Source organism: Solea solea, chromosome 4, assembly GCF_958295425.1.
Source record: "Solea solea chromosome 4, fSolSol10.1, whole genome shotgun sequence".
NCBI lineage: Eukaryota > Metazoa > Chordata > Actinopteri > Pleuronectiformes > Soleidae > Solea > Solea solea.
In genome coordinates, this window is record NC_081137.1 from 23,815,585 (window position 1) to 23,838,735 (window position 23,151).

The 23,151-nt window shown below is 45.9% G+C and overlaps 1 protein-coding gene across 5 annotated transcripts; it reads left to right on the forward strand.

Moving 5' to 3' along the window:
- Positions 1-1,725: 1,725 nt before the first annotated feature.
- Positions 1,726-23,130, forward strand: nsd1b (nuclear receptor binding SET domain protein 1b). 5 transcript variants are annotated; one of them, XM_058627966.1, is made up of 24 exons: positions 1,726-2,151; positions 3,880-4,796; positions 8,233-8,380; positions 9,283-9,449; positions 9,965-13,148; positions 13,422-13,534; positions 13,606-13,882; positions 13,979-14,082; positions 14,256-14,298; positions 14,397-14,704; positions 14,976-15,113; positions 15,209-15,332; positions 15,735-15,935; positions 16,023-16,202; positions 16,956-17,112; positions 17,194-17,399; positions 17,492-17,604; positions 17,865-18,011; positions 18,995-19,117; positions 19,211-19,327; positions 19,417-19,558; positions 20,160-20,266; positions 20,358-20,559; positions 20,892-23,130. In XM_058627966.1, exons 2-24 carry the CDS (start codon positions 3,900-3,902, stop codon positions 21,602-21,604), a joined length of 7,911 nt encoding a protein of 2,636 aa, XP_058483949.1. In that variant the 5' UTR covers positions 1,726-2,151; positions 3,880-3,899; the 3' UTR covers positions 21,605-23,130. The 5 variants fall into 5 exon arrangements, with proteins under 5 accessions (XP_058483949.1, XP_058483948.1, XP_058483951.1 ...); XM_058627965.1 differs by lacking the exon at positions 1,726-2,151 and adding an exon at positions 2,862-3,027; XM_058627968.1 differs by lacking the exon at positions 1,726-2,151 and adding an exon at positions 2,862-3,027 and having other exon boundaries at positions 13,982-14,082.
- The last annotated feature ends 21 nt before the right edge of the window (positions 23,131-23,151 follow it).

Sequence of the window (23,151 nt, forward strand, 5' to 3'; positions counted from 1 at the left end):
CTATAATGTTCTTTATTTGGTTTTTTTCCTTGTATATTCTTATATATATATATTACGATTTACGATATATACGATTTTCTACATGAAAATGAAATATTTTGGAAAATGTATAGTGTTGTTGGGGGAAACAACATTATAGGGTTGAATTGTGAGTGCTCCAGTAATCTTGTTAATCCCAATTTTTAATGTCAGATGAGATTATGGCACTTCCAGTTGTCTTTTAAACGAAAGGCTACCTCCAAAGATATGACACACACTACAGCCTTATCCAGGGTTTACACACAATGGAGCTACTCTTGCGCCACATTCACATTATTAGGTACACCCACTGTACCTAATAATGTGAACAGTGACTTGTATCCTGGTCAAAGATCTTCATGTTTGTTCAGGTCATGCTGAGCTGAGGTCTCCTGTGGCTCACACCAAACCCTATGAACACTTTACAAGTGTTTACAAGTGTTTACAAGAACATTCTTAGAGTTGTTTTCAGTTTGTGTTTATTTGATTTAGTTATCTGTTTATGGCTTTGACCTAAACACCAGCGCAGTGTAACGACTGCACTTTCACAAATCACATGATATTACTCCTCATGTATGTGTCACAACGTGTGCTACTGCACTTTCTCACCTTTCTTTATCTGCATAATGAATGAATGAATGAATGAATGATTTTAATATAATGTAATGTAATGTAATGTAATGTAATATAATATAATATAATATAATATAATATAATATAATATAATAGGGGTCCAAGAGAGAATATAATACAAAGTTCAAGGGTTAGGATTAAATAAATGATTAATTAATAAATAAATAAATGTATACATTGTATATATGTAAATATTTTAAATATTTATCACATAGTTTTATCTTCTTTTTCTACATGTGTGCTGTTGCTTCCTCTTGTTTCATTGTTTCTTTTATATCTTGTCACTTGTTTTCTTTCCTCTGACTCTTCTTTTCTGCTCTAACAGGTACATTTCTCTGACGTGGGATCAATCTAATCTAATCTAATCTGCTAATCTGAGCACTGACGCGTTGATGGGAGGAACAAGTGTGCAGGAAAAAAAAGACAATGAAAGTCACACTGACGCTGTTCTGACGCAGCAGGCGGCTGACGGGCAAGTGCGCGGTTCAGCCGAGGCGCGGCGCTGTTCTGCGCTGCGTAAAACCCGCAGTAGGCCGCGTCCTGTGTCGTGTCATAATAACCCAGTGTCTCTAAAGTGTCTCCCCGCTGTCTGTCCTCGTCTTTGTCTCCTTCACCAGACTCTTCCTGTACAAACCGAGGCTTTAAATCACAAACGCAGCCGAGTTTCCGCCTCAGCTGCTGCGTAAAAAACACGCAGCAGAGGAAGAAGAAGAAGAAGAAGAAGAAGGAGACCAACACGTTCAAAACACTCCACTGAAAACAGCGTTGTTAGTATTATGGGCTGCTTTCATGGTCACATTCCGTCCGTTTTCCCCTCAGAGGAGACACAGGAGTGTGACGAGCATGCACGCGCTTTTTTGGAGGGGAGGCTTTTACACCTGGAACGTGCCCGTGTCCCTCACGCACGCACCTTCATGTCCAATCCTCTCTAGTGGGGACATGAATAATGTCCTCTTCAGTCATGAGACCAAAACCACGCAGGGACACACACACACACACACACACACACGGCTCGGCTCGGCTCGGCTCAGCGGCCGTGGTGAAGGAGAACTGTGGTGTTTTTTTTGTTCTCAAGCTTCCGTGACTGTGTTTGTGCCTCGTGTTTTGTACATACATGAACACAATCCACGCGCAACAAAGTGTCATTAACATGTTACGTATGGTTTAGTGCTGTGTCACACACACACACACACACACACATAGAGACACGAGGACATGGAGACATGTCAAGAACATGTTCCACTCGTGGCTGCAGAGGTGACTCCACACTCACACACACGTGTGTGCTTTACACGCGTGAACTTTATAGGATCGAGCATATATTATTAACACTTTGTGGCCTGTTGTTTTCCCCCTTCTCTCTCTCTCTCCCCCTCTCTCGCGGTGTCTCCCTCTCTCTCTCTCTCTCTTTCCTCTAAGGCTGGAGGACTCCATTTTGAAGGGACCGGGTGTGCAGCAGCAGCAGCAGCAACAGTAAAATCAGCAGCAGCAGCAGCAGCAGTAAGTCGTTTCTCAGGGAAGGGAAAGTCCTGTGTTTTCCACACTGTCTCGTGGTGATGATGATGATGGTGGTGGAGGACACTTTTGTCCTCTTCTTCGTTGAGGTTACTTTGTCATGTAATCATGTGTTCGTGTCACGTTGTTGCTGCTGAAGAGGAAGATGAAGATGAGTTCAGTTCAGTTGGCACAAGTTTGACATCATGTGTCAGTGATGATGGACAGTGGTTCATGTCCATTATTATTATTATTGGTAATTAAAAGGGGGAGGAGCCTGTTTTCTTTGCATTTAAGGCGTGACATCTATTTTTTTTAACATTTTTTTAACCCTTGAAGTGAGATCCACGGCCCCCTCAGTGATCCACGCTGTGGACCGGGCTGGGGAGGGAGGGTGGTGGGGGGGGGAAGGAGTCAGTGGTGACGCCTGGCGGTGCGCACATGCAGCGAGACACAGAGAAGACTGACTTTCCAGGGACAGACAGACAGACACACAGTCTGCAGACAGGAAACAGCTCAAGTCCACTCACTGTGGATTGTTAACTTGTAGCCATCTCTGAGCAGAAAGAAGAAGGAGGAGGAGGAGGAGGAAGAAGAGGTGGAGGAGCACAACACGCGTGAATCTCTAATCCGGGGGCCGCTGGACCAGCAGCTTTAGCGCATGTAGATAGGAGGAGGAGGAGGAGGAGGAGGGAGGAGGTGAAGGGAGGAGGAGGAGGTGAGGGAGGGGGGAGTGAGTACGTTTCACAGGATCCAGGCCTAGCAGCAGTGTTGCCGCCGGGACTCTCTCCTCATCCGCTCTCACTAAATCGGAATTTGGCACCTTAGAACGCCACGATGAGCGCGGCGCGGGTCAGGTTCGCCGTGGGCGACACCGGAATGGTAAGATTCTCGCGACAGATCGCGCGTCACTCGGCGTGATTTTTGCTGTTTGATGATCCACAGAAAATGTAGCCTGCATCAGTCGGAAGGGGAAGCCTGTACGTGTGTGTGTGTGTGTGTGTGAGTGACAGTGTGTGTATGTGTGTGTGTGTGACCTTGTTGTGTGTCGTCGTCGTTGCATGTTTTTTCTGTTTCCGTGCAGTCATGGATCCACACACACACACACACACACACACATACATACACACCTCTGCTCACGCGCGGTGAACACGTGCACGCGCACGGCTGGGTCCATTTTATTTCCAGGTCGTGGATCGTGAAGGCCGGCGCGGTTTTTTTGACGTGAAAAACACCGTTATACCTGACGATATATATACATTATAACCCGACTGGCTCTTATACACACACACAAACACATATTTATATATAGATATAGATATATATAAATATATATATATATATATATATATATGAACAGTGTAATGTGTGTGTGAGTGTCCAGGCTGCTGCTGCTGACCTCATCAGGGCTCATGTCATTTTCATCATATCGTGATATTTTAAGAACAGAATCATTGAACCGTGATTCACTGAATTGTGTTTGCAAATAAAAATTTAATTAAAAAAAAATTGTTGTCTAAAGTTTTTAAAGGCATATTATTGTTGTTATTATTAGATTTAGTTTAGTTTTATAATATTTTGTGCTTTTTTTGTCGCCTAACTTTTAAAAAACCACCTCATTATCAGTTGCCTTTGATTATTTTAGATTAGTATAATAACTTATTATGACTTATTATTGAATGAAAGGATTTATATTTCCAATCATATCACTGACCGCTGCCTTTTCTGTCTCAGGGAGGAACCATGCCAGCAGCATGAGTGGGCCTCATGGAGGCCCTGGAAGGGAGACACGTCAGTCCAGCTGCCCTTTGACCTCTGGCCATGACCTCTTCACCCACTCGTGCTCCTCCAGACATCATGACCACAGACTCGGCGTAAGCATGTCTGCCGCTGCCTCGTCCCTGAAGCATGCCTCCGTGTATGGCTTTGCACAAAGGGAGCACCCCTCCTCCTCCTCGTCCTCCTCTTCCTCCTACAGCCCTTTGAGGAGGCTGCAGCACCTCACCAGCATGGTGAGCAACCCTGACCTTGTCCTGCCGGCGAGGGAGCCGGAGAGGAGCTGGGACTGGGGGACACACAGGAGGGAGAGGGAGAGGGGGGAGGAGCAGCAGAGGGACTCCTGGGCCGATTGCTCCAGCAGGCGCCGTCCTGTGACCCAGAACACGAGTAAAGAGGAGAGCTTTGGTCACGGTCCTGCTCCACCAAAACAACCCGAGGTCCCAACTGGAAGTAAAGACACGCCGGCGTCCACACAGAGTGATCCTGTCCCCACGGACAAAAAGACAGAGGGACATTTCTCAGGCCCGCCGAGCCCCGCGTTCTCTCTCGACAGCAACAGTCCCTTCGCTAATGGCTTCCTCCATTTTGAGTCCTCTCTGTTTGAGGACGACGACGTGGATCGAGCGCAAGAGACGAGGTCACCCGTGGACGCCTTCCAGGACAAACACGAGAGGACGGAGAACGTTCCTCAGCCCGCTCCTGGAGATCTAAACGTGAACTCTCAGGATGCTACAGCGTCGGCGGGAACCAAGGTCGTCACGCGCTCGCAGTCGTCTGGTCAACGCCGGAGATACTGGGACGGCTCGGAGGACGACTGGGACAGCGACACTGACCTCTTCCTGTTCGTGGACAGTCCCTCGCAGCATTCAACGGCAAGTTTTACCCTGATTACACTGAACTCTGCACAAACAACAGTAACATCACACTGTTGGACAAGCATACATGTCAGCGTCATGTTAGAGAGACACAAACAGTCAGAAACAATAGTAAACAAGGCAATCGGAGACAAGCCTCTGGCGGCCTCTGTTGGTCATATTGGCAAGTGCGAGTGTGGAAGCACAAACAAACCATATCAGTTTATCTTTGTTTCTGCACAAATATCACACAGTAATCTACATTTTAAATATGATTTTCAAATGAAAATGACAATAATGACGTACAGATGACCACACCCTCTGATATCACACAAAATAATCGCAATTAGACATTTATTCAAAATGGTTCAGCTCAAGTTTGGAGTTTGGCTGAAACACACACCGAGCCAGCAACAAGGTGACTTAACGTCTTTGTCACTCTATGACGTGGATCACCACGCTGCTTTTTATGTCATACTCAAATATGTACAAAAACTGAGCAAAATAAACAGGAAATAGTTTCAAAAGACATCAAAACTGTGTAATCATAGTCAAATGTTTAAATAAAAACAAGAGTAAGTTGCACAGAGAAATCTTGACATGTGTCACGTACTCGTGTCTTCACTTCATAACAAACGCACAGCGCGATCGACACCGCAGACGCGGCGTGCCTGTTTTCCCACACCATCATTATCGACTGCCGTTACCATGGTGATTCAAACTAATGTGTTAACCTTCCCCATCAGGAAGTTTAACTCGACACCGGTAACCGCTACATCGCAAAAAATCCAGATGTGTTTAATATCTTAGTGCCGAACTACGGTGGCCAGTCCATCACAGGACAAACAGTCATTCAAACATTGTCACATTTTTTGGATTTCTATAGTTCATGCTTGAGAAAATACACTTGCATAATTATGGATGGACAGGACTCTTAATGTGTACGTCCAAATGTCCAAATGTCCAAATGCTTTCATTGAAGTGTCTCTGCACAGTTCTGAGATGCGGGACGTGACGTCTAAAATAAGTGTTTCAAAGCTACAGGGAGCCACTGCAGAGGCGTGGAAGAGCCACATGCAGGTCTGGAGCCGCAGGTTGTAGACCCCTGACCTCGGAAAACCTGTCTATTGCTGTTCTGCCATCTGCAGTGTGTTTGTTTCTAATTCTCTACAAAACCCCAGCGTCTCATTCTAATCCACGTCTGTTTGTATGAAGATTGAACTACAAGATACAGAATACTGTAAATATACAAACACACTGTTCACATCGTAGAAGTATTCCTTTAAAAAGTTTCCAACAGAAGCCAGTGTCGTCCAGTCTCGTCCAGTGTTGTCCAGTCTTGTCCAGTCTTGTCCAGTGTCGTCCAGTCTTGTCCAGTCTCGTCCAGTGTCGTCCAGTCTTGTCCAGTCTCGTCCAGTCTCGTCCAGTGTTGTCCAGTCTCGTCCAGTGTTGTCCAGTCTTGTCCAGTGTCGTCCAGTGTTGTCCAGTCTCGTCCAGTGTCGTCCAGTCTTGTCCAGTGTTGTCGAGCGTTGTCAGTCATAACTGTGGCCTCCTCGTGTTCTCTCTCTGTGTGTGTGTCGTCTGCTGCTCTGAGCAGAGACACCTGTTTACTCGCTAGCTTAGGATACTTTGATGATGATGATGATGATGATGATGATGAAGTGAAATTCTTTGATGCTCTATGAATGGAACAGAGTGAAGCTTATATTAGTGGACGGGTGTAAACATAAGTCTTTGGCTGTAAACCAGTGTCACTCTTAAAGTCAGATCTAGTTTGTAATAAACACAAACACATCACACGTTTACATGCAGCCATAAATCATGTGAAGTTGTGCAGGTTAGGTAACGATAAATAACCATACGGTGCATATGAAAGCATGACTGACGTCACTCTGTCCCGGTCTGTCCCGGTCTGTCCCCTCAGGTCAGATCTCCTCCAGCCCTCTAACAGTTCAGGGATCAGTGTAGACTCAAATCTCTGCTCGTGGAGTTCTCTGAAGTTCTTCCACAAACAGCTCCGTGTTTTCAGTTAAACTCCAAACTAGGGATGTAACGATTACCGGTATGACGATAAACCGCGGTAAAATTCCCGACGGTTATCATACCGTTTCAAATTTTAATTATCGTTAAAACCGTGATTGATTACCGCAACTGATTACCGAAAAACTCACAGTGATACTTGCTCATTTCCTGGAGAAGCAGCAGCACCTGAACGGCACTCGCTCAAGCGGGCGCGCATGCGCAGTTTGCACTGTCTGTCCAGCGACAACACGGCTGAAGCCACCTGCGCTCCAGAGATTACCCCCCGTAAGATCAGAAATCTGGGCATATTTTGTATTTTTAAAGGATGTTGAGAGTAAAATAATTGAAGACAATCAATCCTTGTGCAGAAAATGCAAAAAAAAAATCTCCGCGAACTTCGCGGCGCGAAGGCACTTCCAATATGATGAGCCATCTCCGTGACTACCACACACAACTTTTCAGCGGGTAAATCAACAAAAACGGGATTTCGGAATAGTGGGAAACGTCATGGTTTGTCTCGCGAAAGCGAGTAGTGTGCAGACGACAGGTACCGTAGCAGACCAAAATGTGTTTGTTTCTGTGTTTTTTTATTTTATTTTTATGCTGTGTACAACCGCTGCTGCTTAATTATTATCCGACACAGAGTGAGGACCTGTGTGTGTGTGTGTGTGTGTGTCAGTCAGTCAGATGATAATTATTATTATTAATAATAATAATAATAATGATAATAATAATAATAATAATAATAATATAATAAAACTTGGTTAAAAGATTTCAGTGTGTGTGTGTTCAGTACTTTTGGAACATTTTGAACACATCTAACAATACCGTGATAATATTGATAACCGTGATAATTTTGGTCACGATAACCGTGATATGAAATTTTCATATCGTTACATTTCTACTCCAAACTCAGGCTGAACCATTTTGAATAAATGTCTAATTGTGATTATTTTTGATGGATATTGCGACATCAGAAGGAGCGGTAATCTTTACGTCATTATTCTCATTTTTTAAATGATTACTGTGTAATATTTGTGCCGATCTGTGAGAAACAAAGATGTTCTCTTCACTCTGTAGAACACCATGTGTGTAGATCGAGACAATGATTCAGTTCACTGGTGCAGTGTTGTTGTCGTTGTTGTTGTTGTTGCCTCCCTCTGTCTTAAAGCACTTCACTTCCTGTGTGCAGCGCTGAAATGTCGCCGGGTGTCATGAGATCCAAACTCTGCTAAACTCAGAAACACAGAGAGTTGTTTACGGCTCAGTGGCTTCACTGTAACAGATGTTTATGTCTCTTACATTGATGATTGTTTATGTTTAAAAAGTGTGTAAATCATCATGTGAAATATCAAAAACACAGATTCTTATTGTGTCTTTTTTTGTTCTCTGTTGTTGTCGTCGTTGTTGTTGTTGTTGTTGTCGTCGTCAGCAGCAGCAGAACAGCCTGAAGAAAAAGTCTCTGCCGCCGCTGAAGTTTTTAGAGGGCGAGATTATTTGGGCAAAGTTCAACCGACGACCGTGGTGGCCCTGTGAGGTGACCTCTGACCCCGCACTGGGGATCTATCACAGAGTGAAAGGTGGGCCAACGACAGCTCCGCACAGCGACACAGTGTTACTACATTCATGCATTCATGCTTGTATGTGGCTTAATTCTATTAAATATTACATTATAAGGACATTTCATTTGAATTAAGAGTTGATATAAAAAATAAAAAAAAGAATTTCAAAGTAAAAGTGTTTTTATGTGGAATGATGTATAATTATATATAATAATAATAAATAATTAATAAAATGATAAATCTGAAATAAAGTAAATAATAACAGACAACTGGGATTAAAACACTCATTTATATCATGAATACATTTAATAATGTGATAATTACAACAGTATGTCTTAGTATTGTTATGATAATAATAATATTTAGTATTATGGTCTGTAGCTCACTGGCAGCTGTGCCTCCAATACATTTAGTTTTATTTTACTATGATATTAAGTGGTGGGCCTCGTGCAATTGATTGCTGGGTCGCATGTGGCCCGTGGACCACAAGTTTGACACCACTGAAGTAAATCATTAATATAAATAATGAAGGTATTGCTTTCAGTTGTGTTGTAAACTCTTCATTCTCTAGAACATCACATTATAAGTGAGTAAATGTGACCATGCCAGAGAGGCTTTGTGCTAGAAATGTCTTTTATTTGAGTTTATTTGAATTTGAGAGTCCATATTTTCAAACAGTGGTTCTCCTTCATTAGTATCCAGTTGTCATTACTAATGAAAGAGAACCACTGTTAGTAACTTGCACCCACTGACGTTCTATAAAAGCTTGAAAATAGTTATTTAGTCTATTTGCTGTTTAAGTTTTAAACCCCGAACAATAATTCATCTTTAATCTGTGCTTTGATGTAATTGACATTCAGAATGTAGTGTCTCAGTTTCCACCTGCTGACACTGAGGCTGCGGTTTTGTCGTTGTCTTAGAGCCCAGTGAGCGTCCATGTCGCCTCTACCATGTGCGGACGTTTGGCGAGTCTGTGGAAGAAGTCTGGGTGGAGGACAAATCCACTCACTCTTTCCATGGAGGCTTTGAGTTTGAGCAGCTACTGCGGCGGAGAGGGAAGCAACGAGAGAAGAACAATAAATACACTGTAATTACTCTTTTATTAATGACGAGTCGCTTTAACGCCGAAGCCTTAAAATGTTTTTGCTTATTTTAGTCATAAAAGGGCCAGAAATTGTCTCTTTTTTGTCAATTTTTCGAGAATAACTTTCAATATCTGGCAGTAATTTACAATTCAAGAATTCAAAATGAAGAAAAACTAAGTTTTATTGTAAAAAAACACCGTAGTGTAACATGAACACCAGATTTGCGTGTTCAATTTTAACAGTACAATACATATTTAAAAGAACATTTGTTTGAGTCTTTGTCTCAATGTCGAGTAATGCCGGCTTCCTGCAACCATTTGAGTGGAATTCCTGTGATAACCACACGTTGGCTTTGACATCCAACTTCTCAGGTTTCAGAAACAGCTTGAATTTATCCGATAGCACAAACAGTGTTAAAGGGTTCAATTCCTCTTGTTGAGGAACAGTACCATGGTGATAATAAACAGAGTATTTGATCAGCACAGACTGAACTGTGTTTTTCTCCATCTTTCTGCAGATTGCAAAGCGTTTCCAGGACTCGTGGAGGTTAAGCGTCGCAGAAGCTGAGTCTGTCCTCCCACTGCGACCCAAAATGGCTTCCCCTGTATCTTCAGCCGCAGATTACGCCTTCCAGTTCAGTTCCTCTGTGGAGAGAGAGGACAAGGCCCTTCCAACCCTTTCTACATGCACTTCGCCCGTCTCCACTCCCCCTGAGACGTCACAGCGAGTCGTCAATGGATCCGTTTCATCCCCAACGACACCTCCAGCAAAGCCAAGCACTTTACAGAAATCTTCTGGCAAGAAGAAACCGAGTAAATCAATAAAAGACATGAACAGTAAAAAGTCCAAAAAGATCTTTAGAAATAGCCCGGACGGATCTGACACGTACAACGAAGAGTGCCCGTACTCTGACCTCGACTCGGTCCCTAAGATTTTGTGTCCTAAAGCACTCGAGCGGCAGCAAAAACTGGCTCCACCTCAGTCGTCTGTTACAGTCGTCAAAGAGGTGAAGAAGCAGCCGGAGATCCAGAGTGGTCTTTGGTTCAGTAAATCAGGCAAAGACAGGCGGCCGAAAACAACCAGTTCAGTGCCAGACCGCACTCTGTTCAGCAAGGTGTCGTCTAAGAAGAAGAACCTTCCCGTCGTCGGTAAGAAGACGGTGGTTCCTGGCGTCTCTTCAGCTGTCGGTGAGCCGTCAGTGATGCCAGACAAACAGAAGCTTGTGGTCGGTGCTGAAGCAAATCCTCCTCCTGTGCCGTCAGGACACTCGACGAGTAAAAACACCTCTGTTTCCAATGGGCCTGTCGGTACAACCAGTGGCCTTCCTGACCAATCAGAACCTTCAGAAAAGCACAAGTCTCCGAGCTCTGCTGAGACTGCTGTGCTGTCCCGGTCGAGACACTCAAAGTGTCTGCAGACGCTCAGCACTACAACGAGCGCTCTTATTGGCAAATTGTCAGACCAGTTTGGAAGCTTAGATGTTAAAAGTTCTCAGGAGCCCAGCATGAAAATCAGCTCCGGGGTCCAAACTGGGTGTTCAGAAAGTGTGAATGTGAGTGTCAGTCAAAGTAAAAGTCCGGACACGATAACCAAGAAAAAAGTCACTTTAGTTGACAGGGTTTCCAATCAACCAGAGAAAAAGGACCGTAGCAAAACTCCAGTGCCCAACGCTGTCACCCCTGACCCAATGTCAATCCTAGAGAAGCAAGCGAGTCTGGTCTCCAAGTGCAGGCTCCCGTATGTCAAATTAATACGCAGAAACATCGAGGATAGCAAGTTCTTCAATGCCAGAGTAACCCTGAAACCCACCGAGCAAACGGCAAACACAAGCACTGAAAAACCACCAGACAAAGACAATAATGGGACTAAAAAATCCTCCAGGCGTCTGTCGGACAGAGCGGACAGCAAAACAAACGTCCCCTTAGAGAAGATCCTCAGTTCAGAGAAGATAAAGGTTTCAGTGGTGAAGTTAAAAACCTGCGGGGACAACAGAACGTTCAACCTCTCGTCAGAATCATCGCCGGAGAAAAGTGTCCCGGTCTCCACTGTGGAGAGTGTGACTGCGGAGGAGTCGGGGAGCGCAGAGGTGGAGAGGGAACCAGGTTTAAATGTAAGCCCAAGGAATTCTAATCAGTCAGAAAGTAAGAAACTCGCGCCCTCTAATGCAATGAACACGACTTCTGACCACTCCGACAGAACAGCAACGTCTGACACCGGTGCATCTGATAGTAAAACTGCTGCTCCTCAGAAGCCAGCGAGATGTTTGGACGGAGAAAAACAAAAGGTAAAGGAAAGAGAGGAAGTAAAACTGCAGACGCCAACAGCCGTGACGCGCCAAGAACAAGCAAACGACAATCAGAAGCAAGGTCGTTCAGAATCCAGGAGTGCAAAGGTTTCTGAAGACCCGACCCCTGACAAATCCAAGACTGTTGTCCGCACGCAATCAAAGCAGGTTCCACAGGAAGTACAGAAAGTACCGGTGCAGCCTGCTCACCTCCCAGCCAGCGGTCGCTTGATGACCAGAGCTCTGAAGGCCATGCAGGAGGCGGAGCAGAAGAAGAACAAGAAGGGGAAAGCTCAGCAGAAAGAATCCTTAGATCCATCAAGAAAAGCTGAGGATTCACGAAACTCCAACCGGAGTCTAAAACCCAAACACAACCTAAGCACTAAAGTAAAACCTGTGAAATCTAAGCTTAATAAAAACACTGAGTCTGATCAGGACACACTCTCCAGCTGTAGCAGCCCCAATTTAACGTCCTCCAGTTCCGCTGACGTTGACACCGACGTCAAAAGCGAAGATGAAGACCACTCGATATCCTCGACACCGCCGATGGACTTCATACCCCTCACATCTTCGGTGAAGGCGAAAAAGGAAGATCACGCCTCTGCCAAAAGGTCGCCGTCCTCGCCTCCCTCACCGTTCTCCTTCATGAACGCCTTTAAAAATGTGAAGGAGGTTTCCTTCCAGTCTGTGACGAGCGAGGGCCACGGCAAACCCGTCTCCTTCACGCCAAACTCCAACTACAAGTTCAGCACTTTCCTCATGATGTTGAAGGACCTGCATGACACCAGAGAGCGAGACGGGGCCCCCTTTGAGCTGGACATCGGGCCCCCGAGTGCACATGTGAAGGAGGAGCCGTCAGTGATGCCTCCTGAGGTTAAACCTGCGGGGCAAGATGTTAATAACAATTCAAAATCAAGTCCAGACAAAATCATCGTCACACACTGTGAGGATGGCAAAAGTCAGAAGTTGAAGCGGCCGTACAACAGAAGGAACTGCGCCGGAGTCAAGAAGAGAACCAACCACAAAGTGCCTTGTTCTCCTGCCAGGTCTGGACCTGGTTTCCCCGGCCTGGAGTCCTCACCCACCGTGGACTCTTCATCAGGACTGGACTGCTCCTCGAGGGTCCAGTCGTTGTTGGGCATGCAGTTGAGCAGATGGGAGAACCGGGCCGGAGCTGATGAAGAAGTGGCTCGCGGGGAGGAAGTGGAGGAGACGTGGAGCAGAGTGAGCGAGAATCTACAGAACATGATGACGCCTGTGGAGGAGGATCAGCAGCAGCAGCAGCAGCAGCAGCAGCAGCAGTCTGACGCGAGGCTGGGTCTGGAGACGAGGAAAGGCCTCGCTGGAGACCGCATGAACGAGACCAACATGAGCTTCACGCACATCGCCAGAGGACATGAGAAGTCTCCATCAGGAGGTAAATCCAGACCAGTTCACCTAAATAATGAATCAGAATCTGTCCAGAATCTGCCACATGGACCCAAACACGCACAAAGACTCAAAGACAATAACAAACTTTAGAAGTTAAACTGACTGCAGTAAATATCCAGCACATAATCTACTCGTCAATCTTAAAACATTCACCTCAAGATTCTTGGCTTTCAAGAAATAGCAAAGACCATGTGGTTAATAACTGATAAAGGATTGTAAATGTAAAAACACTCAGTCTTTCCTTTTGTGTCTATTTTAGCTCACAAACGAATACGAAAACCAAGCAAGAGGCTGCTGGAGTGGACGGGCGAGTACGATCAGATTTTCTCCACGAGGAAGAAAAACAAAAAGCCTCTTCAGTCGCTAGAAAAGGTAAAAGACCTCATTTCAATTTAGTGATATTGGAATAATTCTAACACTGAGTGTCATTATTCTTTTCTCAGAGCGCTGAACCTCTCACGTCCATGTCTGAACACGCGGGACTGGACAAGAACTCACACGACCGCTCGTCCCTGAACTCACTTCCTGAAATCCAGACGCCACCTCCGGAGGAAACTGTTGCAACAACAACGACGACGACAACGATGTCCCCGGAACTCCAGATTCCCAGCACTGAAGACGCATCATGTCCCCGAGATACACCGGTGCTGTCCATCGACACGCTGACCCCCCCGCCTGAAGCTGAGCCCACGCTCTCAGACGGCCTCGTCAAAGATTACAGTGAGGATTTTAGCACTTTGATTTTAAATACTGGTGCACTATGTGGACAAAGGTGGTTTTGAAAATGTGTGGCTGAGTCTGACGGTGACATTTCAGCAGGTAACGCTCCACTGCTGGAGAGGAAGAGGAAGAGGAAGCCCACGCAGAAGATCCTGGAGTACTGTCTGGAGGCCGAGGCTTCACCGGTCCCCAAGAAGAGGGTAGATCCTGGTGTTCACCTGCGTTTTTATGTGTATTTGTATTCTGTGGTCATTTCACAAAGAAGTACAATCTCTACAGTAATCTGTCAAGAAAGATAGATGGATAGATTATAGTAATGATTTAATTAGAAGTTTGACACGAGTGGTTTTTGATGTCGTTTATCTCGTTTCAGGTCAAAACACTAAAAGCCACTTCAAACCCCGCCCCTCAGTCAGGTCAGTAACTGTATATATTCCATTATCGTGCACGTCATCACACACATTCTTCAGTCCCTCAATGATAGCTGATTGAAACGTGTCCTCGTCACTCCCAGATTCAGGACCACCACCTTTAAAACTGAAGAGACAGCAGCTGACGGCGTTTACACCAGCGACCCAGGACGATTCTACTGCTCCGCCCGCGCCCTCCATTCACACCACACTCACTCCGGTCACTCCTGTCACTCCTGTCACTCCTGTCGCTCCTGTACCTACTGTCCGTCCTGTAGCTGTCACTCCTCCACCTCCTCCTCCTCCACCACCTGAACCCAGGCCTGTGGATCCAGAGTCCGCCGACATGGACGCTCCTGAGCCTGAGGACAGAAACGCTCAGGAGGTGAAGAAGGACGCAGCAGAATCAGAGGTCAGAGGTCGCCGTTTATCTTTAGCACAGATTTGTAGAGACGGTGATTGAAGATATCAACAACACTCTGAATTCTGATCTTCTGACTGTATTATTGTCATGGTGTATTTCCCAGGACACAAATACTCACTGGACATGACTCCTTTGAGTCATTTTAATGTTTATCTTTTATTTTCATTTGTATATTTTCAGCCATGTGTCTGTTTCATGTGTTCATCTTGTTGACATGTTGGATAAATGAAATCCCCGTTTGTTTCCTGTATCTCGTCAGGGCGACTCGTCCAGCCTGGACCACAGCTTCTCCTCCATGAAGGAAGACTTCTCCCTGTGCGATGACCCACGTTTACCCTCGAGGAAGATCATCGGAGACCGAGGAGGCCCTGCCTCCATGAAGGAGAACATCTGTCAGGTGAGATTCACACAAATACAGACGTTTATGATGCTCTAACCTTCTGCAATGTCTTGTAAACCTTCCTGTGTTTTGTTTTTTTTGTTACATGTCAGGTGTGTGAAAAGACAGGGGAGCTTCTTCTCTGTGAGGGTCAGTGCTGTGGAGCTTTCCACCTGGCCTGCATCTCTCTGGCTCAGGCACCAAAGGGGAAGTTCATCTGTCCTGAGTGCACATCAGGTACGTCTGTGTTCAGACTTCATGCTCCTTTAAATTAAAACTGGATTATAAAAGGAACACAGACCTAGATACACACATGGCTACAGTATTACGGCCTATTTTCAGTGGGAAGAAAGATTGTGTTTTGGCCTGAAGTCTTTTAGAGAATCACTAGTGATCGTCCATAAGGATACAGGAAGTACAGCTCCACTTAGAAGAAACCATCCCATGCCATCCTGAGAATTAGCTCCTCCCCTCTGTCCTTTAAAGCCCTCAGCATCAGCCAATCAGGTGTCGTTTTCTTGTTTATTCTTGTTTATTTATCGTTAATTCCACGTGTACAGTTGTTTAATTGCTGTATTTGACTGTGTCTGAATGATTTCTGTGTTATTGTTGTTGTTGTTGTTGTCGTTTATGGCCCAGGCATCCACACCTGCTTTGTGTGTAAAAAGCGCAGTGAGGACGTGCGGCGCTGCATGATCCCCGTGTGTGGGAAGTTCTACCACGGCGAGTGCATCGCCAACTACGCCGCGACGGCGCCCGTGAACCGAGGTTTCCGCTGCTCGATCCACGTGTGCCTCACCTGCTTCATCGCCACTCCCAACAGCGTGTCCATCTCTAAAGGTAAACAGAGGACAGGTGTCAGTGTGTGTGTGTGTGTGTGTGACGTCTGTAACCCGTTTGTGTGTGTGTGTGTGTGTGTGTGTGCAGGTCGTCTGGTGCGGTGTGTGCGCTGCCCGGTGGCTTATCACGCCACGGACCTCTGCATGGCGGCCGGCTGCGTCGTCCTCTCCAACAACAGCATCATCTGTCCCAACCACTTCACTCCCAGACGCGGCGTCAAGAACCACGAGCACGTCAACGTCAGCTGGTGCTTCGTTTGTACGGAGGGTACGGATTTAAGACCTGATTTGAGTTAGTCCTGGTCCAGCATGTGAGCCCACAACAGTCCATTTGTCACCAGTGTCTTGTTGATGTAAAGTTGGGTCGTCATCTTAGTTCAGGGGCCACTGGACCAGTGACATCATAGCATCATCTCCTATAAACAACAAGATCTCCAAATGTTTCCCTTTGTTTACATTTAATGAAATCTTTTTACTAAACATATTATGCCTATATTTACCTATATTTACCATTTACACACGTGTGCCGAACAACCTACAGATCACAGTGGATCTACAACGGCACAGTTCTCTGGGACTGAACAATCAAGTGTATTGTATTTATTCATTCTGCGGGCCGGATCAGACCTGTTGGTGGGCTGGTTCTGGCCTTCGGGCCGTATGTTTGACACCCCTGCTTCCCTACCGAACAATTCTGAACTGTAGATCAGTTACAAATCCTGAAAACGTGTTTTTATTTCCAACATTTAGCAAAGGAAATGTCTAAAATCTGTCTAAAATGAGCCCGGTCACGACCACGTTCAATGGTATTTCAGTTCAGTGCTGAACCATTCTGTGAACAAATCCTTTTGATGAACTGATTCTAATGATTCAGTTTCACCCAAAACAACAAAGCCGCGGCAGGTTCGTGCAGCCGTGCTTCCCACGTTCACTGTAGTAATAAAATAAACCCACCAAACCGTGGCAGGACGGTGTCGTGGAAAAGCGGTATAAGACTGTTCTTCCTCCTCCTGTGCTGTAGGGGGCAGTCTGCTGTGCTGCGAGTCCTGTCCTGCTGCCTTCCACCGAGAGTGTCTCAACATCGAGATGCCTAAAGGCAGCTGGTACTGCAACGACTGCAAGGCCGGGAAGAAACCTCGCTTCAAGGACATCCTGTGGGTGAAAGTGGGGCGTTACAGGTGTGTGAGCAGCTGATAAACACTCTGCACTGTCATCACATCTGTCTCCATTGTTGACGTCTCTGCTGATGAACTGAACAGGTGGTGGCCAGCAGAGGTCAGCCATCCCAAAACCATTCCAGAGAACATCCAGCGCATGAAGCACGACGTCGGGGAGTTCCCCGTCCACTTCTTTGGCTCCAACGATTACCTGTGGACGTACCAGGCCAGAGTCTTCCCGTACATGGACGTGGACGCCAACAGCAAAGAGAAGATGGGGAAAGGCGTCGACGCCACCTACAAGAAAGGTAACGCGTTGACCTCAGTGTATCGGGAAAAGTTCATGTTGTCATCAGTTTTGTTACTTGATGACGTGACGACTGTGGATCTGCCTCCACAGCTCTGGAGGAGGCGGCCGTGCGATTCCGAGAGCTGCAGGCAGAGAAGGAGCTGAGGCAGCTTCAGGAGGACAGGAAGAACGACAGGAAACCTCCTCCGTACAAACACATCAAGGTCAGGGACCAGACGCAAACAGTGGCTTTCTGACTTTAAGTCAAGAGATGTTAATCACTTTTATAGAAACTAGATTTGAAATAGATTTGTGACATGTCATAAATGATGTACTTTAGACATTTAAATACATTATTCTTCATCGCCCTCTCATTATAACTTAACTTTATGCTTATTTTAATCACCATGGTGACCCTTTGAGTTAAATCTTTATTCAGCTTTATTCAGCTTAAAGTTCACGTTTGTCTCTCGCTCTGGTTCAGGTGAACCGACCGATCGGAAAGGTTCAGATTCTGACGGCCGACCTGTCCGAGATCCCGCGCTGTAACTGCAAGGCCACAGACGAGAGTCCGTGTGGTCCGGACTCAGAGTGCATCAACCGCATGCTGCTGTACGAGTGTCACCCGCAGGTACCACACACACACACACACAAATGCAGGAACAAACGCAGGGCATTGTGGGTAAACACAACCAAGACATATGCATGTGTAGAAATGTCTGAGCCGGTTGTTGCAGCGTCCTTCATTAAAACAACAGATGAACGAGTTCTCTCGTTCATCGTTGTCTCGTCTTCTCCGTCAGTGATTCCCGATGCAGCGCCGCCTCAGGCGAGGAGGGGAACACGTTATTTAAAAGGTTTAATTTACAAAGATTATTCTTCAATAGAGAAGGAGGTTATAATCTGAGAGGGAAATTAGATTTGAAGGTTTTTGTATTGGTGGAACAGTATGAATGTAGTGTTGAGGCAATGTACATATGTATGTAAGTCTGATTCAGTTCATAAAGAGGTACAAAGAAGGGATTTTCATAAAGTACAAAGAGGAAGAAGGAAGCCCATAATCACAGAGTATAAAAAAAGACAGAGAAAGTGGATATTGTATATAAAGAAATGAATGAATGGACTGTTAAGCAGGAAGCTAAATAAATAAAATGATGTCAATTATGTTGAGTTGTGGGAATAAATAAGTTTATACTTCCTCCCATGGCTTTTTGAACATGTAAATCAATAGATTTTGGAATGCACATCTGCATTTGTCTGTTTTGTTTTTACATGTTCGAAATAAACAAATAAATAAATAAAAGGTGCGAATGTGTGGAAGCAAACCGGGACCAGTTGACCCGAGTCTAGCGGAGACGATTAGGTGTGAATGCGACTTTAGTTTCGGCTTTGTCCTACCAGGTTTCACCTATGGAGGCGCTGCTGAGCTTTTTTGCAATATGTTATAAGAAATTTTGCCCATTTTTTAATTTGCGTGACAATTTCCGTCCGTGTTCACCGACGTCAAGCCCCTCAGAAATGTGATTGTTGTGGAAGAAAAACAAATCGATTCAGTAACACCTTTTCATTTGGTCCTCTGGATTTATTCAAAAATGATGGATGATGTTTGCGCAGGTTTGTCCGGCAGGAGATCGATGTCTCAACCAGGCGTTCAGCAAGCGTCAGTACAGTCAGGTGGAGATCTTCAGGACGCTGTCGCGAGGCTGGGGACTCCGCTGCGTCCACGACATCAAGAAGGTGACGACAGTACACGTGTGAGCAACGAGCAGCTCACTCACTCACTCACTCACTCACCATCATCAGGCTAAACACTGAGTGTTTTCCTCCCAGGGTCAGTTTGTGAGCGAGTACGTGGGGGAGGTGATCGACGAGGAGGAGTGCAGGTCGAGGATCCGACACGCTCAGGAGAACGACATCTGTAACTTCTACATGCTCACGCTGGACAAGGTAAAGCTCGGAGACGCAGACAGTGAGTGTGTCAGGTGCCTTGTTTCTCACCGTGTGTGTGTGTGTGTGTGTGTGTGTGTGTGTTTCAGGACCGGATCATCGACGCGGGGCCAAAGGGGAACGAGGCTCGCTTCATGAACCACTGCTGTCAGCCCAACTGTGAGACGCAGAAGTGGACGGTGAGCGGAGACACTCGCGTGGGACTTTTCGCTCTCGTGGACGTTTCTGCAGGTAAATAATAAACTCCCTTTTTAATGTTAAATCAACTTAATGACACGTAATATCTAGTTAGAATGAGTTATTTTATTTATTAACGGATGAATTTTGCATCATAAATACTTTTATATTGTGAATATGCTCCACATCCAAAGAAACAATGTGAAATAATATAATAAATATTATTTATTATTCTAAAAAGTTGGACTTCTTTTCACTTGGCAACCCCCACTGGCCTAATATTATATTTTATTTACATTTTATTTGGATAATTTTTGAATAGATTTAAACTAATAAAGGAGTGGTATGTAATATTTATTTTAATGTGTATCAAAACTCTCATCTTACACATGTTACATTGATTGTTGGTTTGATTTTTAAATCAATACTCACACGTGTGTGTATGTTCACTGGGAACAAGAGTTATTGATGAGATTATTAATGTAAGACACTTCCTCTTTATTCTCATTTTATTCTGTATCATTTGACTTTATTCCTCGTGTGTAAATAAAGAATACAATACAATATTTCATTATTAAATCCCGACACTTGAGTTGACGTGAGCTGAAACTTCTGTCTCGCAGCCTCTTCAGTTGTGTCTGTGTCTGTGTTTCAGGCACAGAACTCACCTTCAACTACAACCTGGAGTGTTTGGGAAACGGGAAGACGGTGTGTAAGTGTGGAGCGTCCAACTGCAGCGGCTTCCTGGGCGTCAGGCCTAAGGTGAGGGAGTTATGACAGGGACACAAATAAAGAACTGAAGTCAAGCATCGCTCACTCGTGTTCAAACGTCCTCTCTGTCCTCTGCGAGCAGAACAACCCTCCATCTGAGGACAAAGGACGGAAGCTGAAGAGGCGAGGACACGGGAAGAGGAAGAGCAAGGCCGTCGTCACCAAAGAGAGAGAGGACGAGTGTTTCAGCTGCGGAGACGGAGGACAGATGGTGTCCTGTAAGAGACCGGGATGTCCTAAAGTTTACCACGCAGACTGCCTCAACCTCACCAAGAGGCCTGCAGGTCAGTGGTGGTGTGATGTCACACCTGGATATTTGACCATGTGATTTATTTGTCTGTCATTCACAGGACGATGTGAAGCACTTTTATAATTTAGCTGTTTGAGCTGCAGATTTATTATTAATATTATTATATTATTATGTGCTGTCGGCTCGTTTTGCAATCACTTCAGTCTGACCGAGTGAAGGCACCTGACCACGGCTGAACCACGGTGGAAACCAGGCCAAGGATTTTGAATAAAGATCTAACTGTGATTGTTTTTGACAGGAAGTACGACTGCAGCACACGACATTCTAAACTCTAACTTCTATCTTTTACTGTTTGTCTCTTCCAAGGTCGATGGGAGTGTCCGTGGCACCAGTGCGACATCTGCTTCAAAGACGCGGCGTCCTTCTGTGAGATGTGTCCGAGTTCTTACTGTAACCAGCACCGCGAGGGTTTGCTCTTCATCTCCAAGCTCGACGGGAAACTGTGCTGCAGCGAACACGACCCCTGCGGGCCCGACCCGCTCGAACCGGGGGAGATCCGCGAGTACAAGCCCGAGCCCAGAGCCCTGACCTCGGGTCTGGGCATGGCCGTGATCCCATCCGCTGCTCCGAACACAACCGCCGGTCTGAACCCGACCACCAGGACCAGGGTCCGGGAGATCGGCGCCGGTGCTGGACCTTCTGAGTCCTTTCCTGCTTTTTCCATCCCAGTACCCATCACCATTCCCGTGGCTCCTCCCCCCAGCAGCTCTGATCCTCCCAGCAGCCCGCAGATGTTCGACCTCCCACACTACTCACCCATCTCTTCTTATGATGAGGAGGAGGAGGAGGAGGAAGAGGAGGAGGAGCTGTTAGGAGAGGTGGAGGAGGAGTTAGAAGACGAGGGTGAAGTGGGGCGGCAGAAATCAGACCCTCGCGACATCGATGGAGAGGCGGAGGTGGAAGAGGTCGGGCTGGAATATCTGGAGATTAAAGAGGATGAAGAGGACGATGAGGAGGAGGAGGAGGAAGAAGATGATGAGGAGGTAGAGGAGGAGGATGAAGAGGACGAGGAGGATTAACAGACAGTATAAAAATATTATTTATGATGGCACAGGAAATGGAGAAGGCGTAGCAGTGAGGAAACCAACAACACTAGAGGAGTGGTAGCAGTGCGTCACTGAGCGTCCTGAGATCTCTGTGTTCCTGTCTCTCACTCGCCGGCTCAGTGACTTTGCACAAACTGGCTGCACCTTTATATCAACACACAAAATCACCCACCACAGTGCGTTTCACTCCCGTTCCTGCATTTCTCACCAAGTTCACCTGCTGGTCTGGTCTGGTCTGGTCTGGTCTGGTTTTCCCGTGAGGTCGTAGTTCACGTTTCATGTTCGGGCTGGGTGCAAGAATATAGATTTTTCCAATTCATAAAGTCCTGAGATGGATGGTTCTTACATCACTTCCTGTGTCCTCTAGTCATCGATGGTGTAGAAGCAGAAATCCGTGAGTGAGAGCGCATGGATGCAGACTCACGGCACCCTCTGCTGCACTTCTAGGCTGGATATTTGGAACATGTGACTGTGCTGTAGAGTTGCACTGTGTGGTCCAACTTTTGTACAACTTGTAGCATTAGATCTGTGAATATCTTCTTTCATCATCAAGCATAACATTGATATGGAAACTGAAATCTGCCCCAAAAAAGGACTAAGAACTCAAATCAAATCAGGAAAATCAGTCGCGATGCCCCGTGTGATTTCAGTGACTGTTCTGTGGGTCGAGCAGGTGACCTGTGGAAGCTTCATGTAGCTGCTGAGTGTGCGTTTGTTACAGGAAAGAACTTCTGCAGTGCGCGCTCGTCGACAGACCCGTGTGTCGTCGTGATGGTGGCTGTGTTTTAAAAGGAAAACCATCACTGTATCTGGACTGGACTGACACGCATGTGTGTGTGTGTGTGTGTGCGGGCGGTTCAGTGGACTTGTGTGTTTAGGGTTCTATGTGACGCGCGTGCTGCCGGTGACGTCATCTTTCCTGCAGGTGTGCACAGGTCGCCTCGGTCGTGAAAATCTTCTCCACACCATTTCATGCCAAAAAAGAGAGGTCCTTAAAATGACAGTGAGTTACTGTTTGAGTGAGACTAGAAAAGACAGTATTTATTCCATCGTGGGACAGTGACACTGTACGATAAAGAGATTAGAAGCTGGACTGAGACTGTGGAAGGACGTCGTTCTCACCGTTTTATTTCCTCTTCTGACGCACAAATGAGGGGGCGATGATGTCATCGCTCCCCTCTTCTCATTCTCAACTCACTGACGGGGGGAACGAAGGTCGTGGGACAGAACGATGGGACTGCCGCCATGATGCTTGCACTTCTGTATGTGTTCTTACCACGTGTTTAACTCTACAAGCTTATAATATTGTGTGTGTGTGTGTGTGTGTGTGTGTGTGATCTGCCAACGCCTTAGAGTGTGTTTCTGAGGAACGCTTCGGCATCTGTGAGAGCCGAGGCCTTTTTACAGCGATGTGTCATCCCAGTGTAATTATGACCGGTTAGATCTTCAACCATTGACCTGTTAACTGCTATATAAAAATATGAGATGTTACAAAATAAGCACTCGCCGACGCCTCGTTC

Bases quoted from the DNA above. Each gene is read 5' to 3' on its own strand.
- nsd1b (XM_058627966.1), top strand. From the start codon at position 3,900: ATGAGTGGGCCTCATGGAGGCCCTGGAAGGGAGACACGTCAGTCCAGC. The intron at 9,450-9,964 runs GTAATTACTCTT...ATCTTTCTGCAG, and splicing joins AGAAGAACAATAAATACACT to ATTGCAAAGCGTTTCCAGGA. The intron at 13,149-13,421 runs GTAAATCCAGAC...TGTCTATTTTAG, and splicing joins TGAGAAGTCTCCATCAGGAG to CTCACAAACGAATACGAAAA.